Below are 10,000 nucleotides of genomic sequence, written 5' to 3'. Positions count from 1 at the left end.
TCTCTCCTCTCTCTCTCTCTCCTCTCTCTCTCTCCCTCTCTCTCTCTCCCTCTCTCTCTCTCCTCTCTCCCCCTCTCTCTCTCTCCCTCTCGCTCTCTCTCTCTCAAACACACACACACACACACACACACACACACACACACACACACACACACACACACACAGCTTTGTCACTGAAACACAACACAAAATACAAACACACATTGTCCTCATGAACAAGCATATCACTTATCAGCTGTTAAGCGCTCATAAGGACTCAAGCTAATAAGTAGAGTTCTACACCTGTCCTCTTACAGAAGGGTGGAGGAGAGCCCCACCCTCGCCAACTGAAGCTGAGCTGTGTGTGAAGAAGCTCAGACGTCTTTTCTCTGGTGTTACCATGGTGCTTTTGTGAACTAATTAACACTGGCCCAAGAAACAGCTTGAAACGTCATTTTCTTGGAAGGCCTAAGACAGAGCTGTGGACCAAGGCCAGCAACCTATGAACTGCTACTGGTTGTTGATCGTGCATTTAAAAAAAAAAAGAGCTCTTGCGGCCAATATTCCATAAAACCGATTAAACACTGCAAGCCACGATTAAGAACATTTATATTAAGAACAATGTCCCGTTACTTTTGAACGGATCTCAAAGGGGGAAAACGTCATTTTGTCCCAAACCCGGTTGACCACTAGAGGGCAGCAGGCCTCAACCTGAACAGCGACGGCAATGTTTGGTTTAAGCGACGGGTTTAATTTTGTTATTTCGCTGTTGTGCTTGAGATAAAGATTGTTATGGAATATATAATCAAATAACAACATTATTTAGCTGTCAAATGTTCCAGCAGACATTTTAAAAATCCTTATAAACGTTTTGAATGGATGACTACGGAAAATGAGTCCTGCACTGGCATTTGCAAGTTGTACCATTCATGTCCATTGGGTCATTTGGACTCGTATCGGGTTTCTCCTTCAGCATAACCCCGGCCTGGATTCTCCGGCCACCCCACCCCAGGTTTTTACCCTGGCACAGCCGTCAGTAATGGAACCCTCAGAAAACATTTTCACGTGCACCGATATTTGTCACGTCATCGAGAATCCCCACACGCACACACACAGTTCTAGAACATTCCAAGACCTCCTCGTGGAGGTTATCCCAATGAGTCAGGTAAAACTGGCTGGACCAAGCTACGGCTTCCCTTAGTGTATTCCCTTAGGAATACAATGAGACAGGGAGCTCAGAACAGTAGGGCTCACTGACTGTGGGCAGCTTCATAAATTAACCGAAGACTCCAGGCAGCTTGTGTTTGTTCCAGCCAACAAGGAGACAGTGTACAGTTACCTGGCTGGTGTTGGGTTACCTTGGAAACAGGGCTCAGTTAAATGATGAATGTGATCCCACGTTGCGTACACTCGCACATCTGAATGTTTGTATGTGGACACGCAGGCATACACACACACACACACACACACACACACACACACACACACACGCGCGCGCGGATATGCAGGCTGTCTAGCAGGGCAGAGAGCACGACCAGGCGACTAGAGCTGCCCCTCCAGTGACCATCATGCGGGTGAGGAGAACATCTTTGGCGAAAATTTTGGTCTCCTTGAAATTTTTAGAGCTTTCTTTCCCTGCCAACCTGCACTCAAGTCTTCTCTGATCTTTCTATTTCTCCTTCTCTCTCTCTCTCTCTTCATTCGTCTTTCTTCTTCTTTCTCTCACTACCTTTTAACTTTTGTGCTCAGTATGATCGTTTGCCAGTTTCATGGGATGTTCCCCCCCGCGGCTCTCGTCACTTCTGAAACTCTGACTGTCATTTCCGTTATCCTTGACTCCCTTGTCTGCTCACTTACATCTCGATTATATCTTCCCCCCTTTCCCCTGTATCTTCCGTTCATCCTCCGTTCATCTTCCGTTCATCTCCGTCCTCCTTCTCTCTGTGTCCTTGTTCATTTCTCTTTAATTCTCTCGCTCGTCGGCTCGATGTGAGCTGTGAGGTTTCGCCGGCTCAGCACGGCGCTGATAACACCGTGAACTTTCTCTGCAGCCTTGTGTGTTCAGACTGCAGACCCATCAGTGGTGCTTCCTGCTGTGCAACGTCCTGCTGTTCCACGCCCTGCTGTTTGGGGGCGACGTCGTGGAGCAGTTCCTGCTGCAGTCCTCGCCTGCCGCCTACACCGACCACTCCGTCCTGGAGCTCCGGGAGCGCGCTCGCAAGCTGGACCTGCGCGAGCCCTGGGCCAACACCTCCCAGCTGTACCCAGTCAACCCCGCCCCCTGCCTCCATCACCAGGATCTCCTGTTCCTCACTCTCGTCCTCAGCGACCCCGGTGGCGCCGGCCAGAGGGAGGCGGTGCGCAGCTCGTGGGCTAACCAGACGTCGGTGCAGGGCGTGGCCGTACGGACGCTGTTCGTCCTGGGCCCCGCCCCCTCAGAGGCGGAGCAGGAGGCGGTGAAGGAGGAGTCGGGGCGTCACGGCGACGTCGTGCAGTGTGAGGGGGCGTCGTCGTGGAGCAGCCCCTGGCGGGCACGCTGGGAGCGGGTCAAGCTCGCTCTGCGCTGGGTACTTGTCTTTTGTCCTCAGGTCCGGTTTGTCGTCCTAGCAGAGGACACCGTGTTCTTAAACATACCTGCACTGGGGACGTACCTGCTGGACCTCCGCTCCAGCCCTGACGACCTTTACCTGGGCAGGGTTATCCACCGGGCCACACCCAACAGAAACCCCAGCGGGCCACATTATGTCCCCTTCCACGTCTACCCTAACAGGCTCTTCCCAGACTACTGCTCAGGTCCCGCCTTCCTCATGTCGCAGGACGTGGTCCGGAAAGTGTACGTGGCGTCCGAGGACGTCGCCCTGCCCCTCTCTTCCGACGTGCTGATTGGCCTGTTCGCCCGACGAGCGGGCGTGGTAGCCACTCACAGCGCTCGGTTCTCGGGCGAGCGGCACGTCCGGTATAACCCCTGCTGCTACAACTTCCTGTTCAGCTCCGCCGGCATGGCGGCGGAGCAGCTGGGCGTGGCCTGGAAGGACCTGGGGGAGGGGCGAGGGCGGAGCTGCAGCGTGCTGGAAACGTATTACAGCCTGGTGGCCTGCAAAACAATGACTTACCTGGAGAAGCTCAGCTTCGGCGGTAGCAACAGCACGCAAGGCTGAAATCCGGCGCGGACGCCGAATCCGTCCCTTCTGACGTACCTCGAGGGAAAAGACACGAAGCAGAAGATCAAAGTGCCTGGAATTCGTTCGCTTAATTGACCCGTTAAACTCTGAACAACGAAAACACCTGGAGTGAAATTCGGCAGCTCACGGAGCGCCCACCGGACTCGACGCGCCAGCGCAAGGCTCCGACCGCGCACCGCGCCCTCGGCGGCATCAGGTAGCGTTGTGCGCCGCAGTAGCATCGAGTAACTTTGGGCTCAGGCCAAAGTGCATTATACGCGGCACGGTGTGCGCCCCCTACCTGATCATCGCAGAATTACAACCCAAGAAAAGCAACTAGGTGCAATTCAAACGTTTGAGGGAGAGTAAAAATAACATTAATGAACAAAAAGTAATAAAAAATGACTAGAAGGCACAATCTTTTGCTAATTTAATTAAAGTGTGTACCACTGCATTAGTTAATCATACATAACTTACTCTGAAAACAAAGAACTGTTTGCGTGAAATATACAGACGTGTAAAATGTTCTAAAGTGTGAAAAGGAAATGTCTGAGTTTAGGTGACAGGATTCAGTTAGCTAGTCTATGTGTACGCATTCTTCCGAACGGCAATCCTCTGTAGTAAAACAGGCGAAACTGTTGCTAGGAATGACACCAAAAAGCAGTGTGAGTTGGAGAAACACTAAATAAAATTTATGATAAAAGAAAAATTACAACTGAAGCTGGACTCTTCTGATATACATAGTATACACAAACAAACCTGGGAGATGTTTGGTCAGACACAGTGACAGGATATGTAAATGTGTGACTCCACCGTTCTTGTGTGTGTGCTGTATAAACGTATACGTTTTTACATCTAGTGTTTTTTTAAAGGTGTGTTTGTGTGTATTTGTTTCAGAGTTGACTGAAATTTAAGATATGCTAAAGTTTCCATTAAACCTTGATGAAATGATAATAACAATGTTTTTACCTGTAGTGGACTTGATACCCAATACATCCCAGTGTGGTCTAAGATGTTATAAATAAAATGTGAACCTTTAATTTTAGTTAAAAAAACCAAAACTGAATAGACATAGGGGAACAAAAGGGAGAGACTTTAAAGAATGTGTGGCACCTCCTAGTGCTTGCTTAAGTGAACTGCATCATAAACATACGAAGGTAGTAGACAGAACGCCTTGTACAGTTCTTGCACATAAGGAGAATGCTGGAAACTCAGGACTTTACATGGCTTTAAGTGCTAAGTCACTCGATATTAACATCAAAACAAATGGTAATACAAGAATAAAGACTCCCCCTATACCTGAAGTACCTACCACTACCTAATATAATCACCTGAAATACCTGAAGTATCTTGTTTCTCAAGCCTTTGTTAATATACGTATATAAATTAAAAATGAAGGGCAGTTCAGACATCAAGGGACAAAATGGTAAGTGCTTAACCCCCCCAACCCACACACACTTTATTTTAACCAGTAAAGCCCCAGTGTTGAGTCCATCCACTCCCATCTATCCATTTATCTATCTATCTATCTATCTATCTATCTATCTATCTATCTATCTATCTATCTATCTATCTATCTATCTATCTATCTATCTATCTATCTATCTTTGTAGCGTTCCTGTTCAGTCATTTTAAACACATTGTTATTGTTTCTTGGAGAGAAAAAGACCGTGCAGCTCCACGCGCACACACACAACAGATGGGCAGAAGACCGGCCCTGACATTTTCACAACTTTTATTATAAAAAAGAGCACATACAAAAAGGATAATGTACAAGCTTTGAAATGAAACAAAAATTAAAAACAAAGAGCGATGCCACTTTTAAAATCATTATTAGTAGTAGTAATAAATAAGTTACAAAAATTCCACCAAAAGATAATTCTAACATTTTACACAGACATTTTTACTTGACCAGACACATATCAGCAGTCTCTTTAGCAGGAGGTGCTATTGCTTTAATATGAATGATAAATATTCAATTTTTCTTCTAGAAAATTCTCTAGTGAAAAAAAAAACACCTATAGCTTGGACATCCCTGTCACTGGCACCTTTTGGAAACTCGTATTATTCACTTCCTGTTTTTCAAATGCAAGCAGCAGAAAAAAAAGAGAAAACAAAAGCAATAAGCAAAAAAAAATCTGAAATATTATTAGTAGAATATATGCGTTAGTCTTTCTTTTTTTTACTTTAATTGTATATTTCTACTTTTGTTGTGTAATATATTCAAACCTGAGTAAAACATGCATTTTAAAAATGATTTGTGCTTTATTATACTCTGTTAATCCTGACCCTGCACTACAGAATGCTGACATTCTCCAGGAGGGGGGGGGGGGGGGGGGTTTAGAATGCCCTTGAGAAGAAGGTTGCTCGATTGACACATAAAAGGAGGAATTGAGAGAGAGAGAGAGAGAGAGAGAGAGAGAGAGAGAGAGAGAGAGAGAGACAAGGAAATAGGTGAGGACTCGGTAAGAGAGAAAAGAAGAGCACGAGAGGTAGAACAAAGATAGAATACAAGGGAATGAGGAAGGAGGGAAGTGAAAGAAAGTGTGATGGAGGTTGCCAGAGTGGTATAAAATATGCCAGTGAGAGGGTGGCCTTGAGTAACTAAGAGTGCAAACAGGACGGCGAATCAAAACCCAGGGCACTCCCACTCCGCTGCCGTGTCCGGCCAATCAGCAAGCGGAATGTCTGTGAGGTCACAGCACCAAGGAGGAAACACGCACGAACACGAGCACCCGCATGCGAAGCATTCCCCAAACCAACGCAAACGTGAGGTAAGAGTCTTACTCCAGTTTTGTGTTATTTCTAAATAAATAAAATATGATCCGATTGCAAAAAAACTATACAAAATTAAATACGTACCCACAATATCTACAGTTAGTAATAAATTATGATTGTTAAATACTTAAGGCATTTCAACGGACAAAACCCTGTGTAAACTATTAACGCGAGCCAACATCCACCAATCAGCACGCAAGACGCTCAGGCTGGAGCGGAAAGTCTGCAGCAAAACCACACGCCATTGGCTGAAGATAACCCACGTGATTTGGGTAGCGTTTGCGTAAAGGTGAAAGGCTTTAGTGTTAAAATAAGTTAGTGATAGGGGTGGCATTAAAAAATACGATGGAATATCCTTTGCGCTTATACCAGCCCTACTCTGTTGGTCGAAGCATTTCACAGCAAAAAAAAGTGTCATGAGTCATGGAGAATGTATTAACCCTGACTAGGACCAATCAAACAGAGCTCCCTTTATAAAAAGCATGGCAGGAAAGTGTTTGTGGCACAGAGCTGAAAGAGCTCCTCCGTACAATTTGCTTTGTGCCTTCACACATCCAGCAAAGTTCGACATGGTTTACAAAGCAAATGATACAAAAGGCTAACCTGCTAAAAGCTAACCTCCAGTCCTGGCTCCGCCCCTGCTTGCGTGCAATTGGTGGATGCTCCTCCATCACACAACATTCTAAATAGTTGTTCTAGCAATACAGCATAGCAACCAACATAGCAACCAGCATAGCAACCACGAGGGGAGACCTGTCACACACAAAAACACAGTTTTACACACGAGCTCCGCCCCCTCCAAACACTGCATGTTTAAATACCAATAATAAATACTTTTAACCATGGCAACAAAGCACCAGAGAGAGGCTGGGCGCTTTAGCTACGCTCACATGTGCTTCTTCAGTAGGCATTTAGGGTCAAAGGTCATGGCAGGGTTTCATACACATACACACACACACACACACACACACACACACACACACGCTACATCAGTCTGGTAGTGTTACAGATCATCACAGCTTAAAGGAGCTAATTTACATTCATGCAGACAGACACACACGCACGCACACACGCCGCACCCGTGCAAACACACACACACACACACACACTTAAAGAACAGCCCAAACACAGAGGCATGCTGCTACTATGTCAGAGTACTATGTCCACTTCCTCAATTTATATTTTTCCACCAATCAGAAATGACCTTCTCCTACTAACTTCCTGGAGCAGAGACGTTTCCATGCCAACTGCCCTCTCTGCTGTCTTTACAATGAATGATAGGAGTTGCTTTTGTGTCTGATTTTTTTAAATAAATTTTTTTTGCTTGTTGTTTTTGTGTGTGTGCATGTGTATATAATTCTTTTGGCTTTTCTACAGTAATGTTAGTGCACAGCTAACTACCTTTTACGATCCTTGATATGTAAACACACACACCCGCACACAAACACACACACACACACACACACACAACTGAAATAGCTGCAGTATGAAACAAACGTACACATGCTCGCAAGCAGCCAGATTGTGATGCACTCAAGCTTGTTCAGTCTGTGTGTGTGTGTGTGTGTGTGGTCTACAAACACAGACTTGTAGACCCTAACAAGAGTTTTTGTAACATCTTTCATTAGGGCCATGGCTTCATTATTACACAAACACACACACAGCTGCAATGAATACACACACACTCACACAACACAGACCAGTAAATATCTTCCTCACATTACTCAATAAATAACCCTTCGATACGTTACTATAGTGTGTGTGTGTGTGTGTGTGTGTGTGTGAGTGAGATTGGCTCAGTTATGTGTATGTGTAGAATGGCTCACTGACATTACCATTTGTGTGTTTCTACCCATGTAAGTCTGTCAGGGTTTAGCGAGACTGTATGTATATGTATACCCATTGAAGGTGTAGACCAGTAATATACACTTGAGAGTGTGTCTGTGTGTGTGTGTTTTTATACTTTGACAGAATGAGTATCTAGGACATATGTGTCAGCTCTTAGAGTGTGTTGTGTTTAGCATGAGTAGCATGTGTTTAAACCATTGGCATTGAGATGTGTGCTGGATGTAATTCAGTTCTTAGGTGTGACGTGTGTGTGTGTGTGTTTCAGCTGCTAGGCATGAGCTGAGATGTGTGCTGTATGTAATTCAGTTCTCAGGTGTGATGTGCGTGTGTCTGTGTGTGTGCGTGTGTGTGTGCGTGTGTGTGCGCGTGTGTGTGCGCGCGTGTGTGCGCGCGTGTGTGCGCGTGTGTGCGTGTGTGTATGTGTTTCAGCTGTCAGGCGTAAGCTGTGTCTGGATGTCCACTCTGCAGATTGGACACTTTCTGCTTGTGGCCAACCACTGGTCTACACACACCTGGTGGAACAGGTGCATACAGGGTAATCGCCTAAAAGAGAAAGAGAAAGAGAGAGAGAGAGAGAGAGAGAGAGAGAGCTGAGATTGAGAGCTGTGATTAACTACCATGTAATACAATAATATCATGTTAGCATACTGGAGTTCATAAACCCCAGAGTGAGACACACACAGGTTAAAGCCCTGTGGGATGTGCACTTTGTAAAGTGTGCACTTTGTGAAGTGTGCGCTTTATAGTGCACCACACACCTGACATCCTCCCCATCCTCCAGCATGGAGAGACAGATGGTGCACTTCTCATCTACGTCAGACTCCTCCTCATCCTCGTGCAGCTTCATGTCCAGGGGCTTCCGCTGCACACACACCCACACCCACACCCGCCCCCACACGCAAGGAAAATAATGATAGGCTTGTTAGCAGCAATATACATCCATCAGCTAATTGAAGAGATTTGTCTGTATGTGTGTGTGAGGGTGTGGGTGTGTATTTAATACCTTCTTTTGCTTACAAAGTGCTGTGTATTTGAATGTGTGTGTATCTCTGTGTGTGTGTGTGTGTGTGTGTGTGTGTGTGTGTGTGTGTGTGTGTGTGTGTGTACCTTTTTGTACTTGTGAGGAAAGGTGAATCTCTCAATGGTGGACTGAACAGCACCACGGTTAACACTGCCTAACCGATCTTCTAACTGGAGCAGCTCCTAAAAGACACACACACACACACACACACACACACACACACACACACACACACACACACACACGCACGCACACACATGGTTCCTTTTACACACACCTCAGGATGTGCATTTCTATTCTTGTGTGTAGAGGTGTGTGTTGCGTGTGAGATTGTGAAGGGCACGGTTTGAGAGTGCTGTGGCGTGTGTATGTATTGTCCTCTGTGTATTACAAAAGGAAGTGTGTTTATTTGTGAGCATGTGTATATATGTGTACAAGTGTGTTTGTGTGTATGATTATGTGTGGGTGTGAGCTGTTCTCATTGGCTCACTGACAATCATGTTTTCTTCCCATGCAAGACTGTCAGGTTTTACTGAAACTATATACATACAGCCAGCGAGAGTGTGTCTGTGTGTTTGTGTTTGTGTTCAGGCTCTGACAGAATGAGTATCTAACAAATGTGTGTGTGTACGTGTGTGCTACCTCGTAGCTCTCACGCACAGCGGAGGCATGTCGGCTGGGGCCCAAACTCTGCAGTGCCAGCAAGTGTAGTTGAGGATATGGATAGTTCCTCACCTCATGAACAACCTACACACACACACCAAACATGTTTTAGGGATAGTTCCTCACTTCATGAACAACCTACACACACACACCAAACATGTTTTAGGGATAGTTCCTCACTTCATGAACAACCTACACACACACACCAAACATGTTTTAGGGATAGTTCCTCACTTCATGAACAACCTACACACACACACCAAACATGTTTTAGGGATAGTTCCTCACCTCATGAACAACCTACACACACACACCAAACATGTTTTAGGGATAGTTCCTCACTTCATGAACAACCTACACACACACACCAAACATGTTTTAGGGATAGTTCCTCACTTCATGAACAACCTACACACACACACCAAACATGTTTTAGGGATAGTTCCTCACTTCATGAACAACCTACACACACACACCAAACATGTTTTAGGGATAGTTCCTCACTTCATGAACAACCTACACACACACACCAAACATGTTTTAGGGATAG

The 10,000-nt window shown here is 45.7% G+C and overlaps 2 protein-coding genes across 3 annotated transcripts in view; one reads left to right on the top strand and one right to left on the bottom strand.

Moving 5' to 3' along the window:
• Nucleotides 1-1,434: 1,434 nt before the first annotated feature.
• On the top strand, nucleotides 1,435-4,076 carry b3galt9 (beta-1,3-galactosyltransferase 9). Its single transcript, XM_035521727.2, has 2 exons — nucleotides 1,435-1,553; nucleotides 2,031-4,076. Exons 1-2 carry the CDS (start codon nucleotides 1,548-1,550, stop codon nucleotides 3,135-3,137), a joined length of 1,113 nt encoding a protein of 370 aa, XP_035377620.1. The 5' UTR covers nucleotides 1,435-1,547; the 3' UTR covers nucleotides 3,138-4,076.
• Nucleotides 4,077-4,858: 782 nt separating this feature from the next.
• The window catches only part of ark2ca (arkadia (RNF111) C-terminal like ring finger ubiquitin ligase 2Ca), a 16,299-nt gene continuing 11,157 nt past the window's right edge, over nucleotides 4,859-10,000 (bottom strand). The window contains exons 5-8 of one of the 2 annotated variants that reach the window (XM_027032399.3): nucleotides 9,430-9,534; nucleotides 8,874-8,969; nucleotides 8,525-8,628; nucleotides 4,859-8,309 (exon numbers count right to left, since the gene is read on the bottom strand). In XM_027032399.3, coding sequence (XP_026888200.2) covers nucleotides 8,192-8,309; nucleotides 8,525-8,628; nucleotides 8,874-8,969; nucleotides 9,430-9,534 — 423 coding nt within the window. In that variant the 3' untranslated portion in view covers nucleotides 4,859-8,191. The remainder of the gene's footprint in view (nucleotides 8,310-8,524; nucleotides 8,629-8,873; nucleotides 8,970-9,429; nucleotides 9,535-10,000) is intronic. The other variant, XM_081704690.1, reaches the window with a different exon arrangement.

This window comes from Electrophorus electricus, chromosome 21 (assembly GCF_041902795.1).
Source record: "Electrophorus electricus isolate QZ-2024a chromosome 21, ASM4190279v1, whole genome shotgun sequence".
In the NCBI taxonomy this organism is placed as follows: domain Eukaryota; kingdom Metazoa; phylum Chordata; class Actinopteri; order Gymnotiformes; family Gymnotidae; genus Electrophorus; species Electrophorus electricus.
The sequence above is the reverse complement of the archived record's forward strand: the minus strand, read 5'-3'. Positions and strand labels throughout refer to the sequence as shown.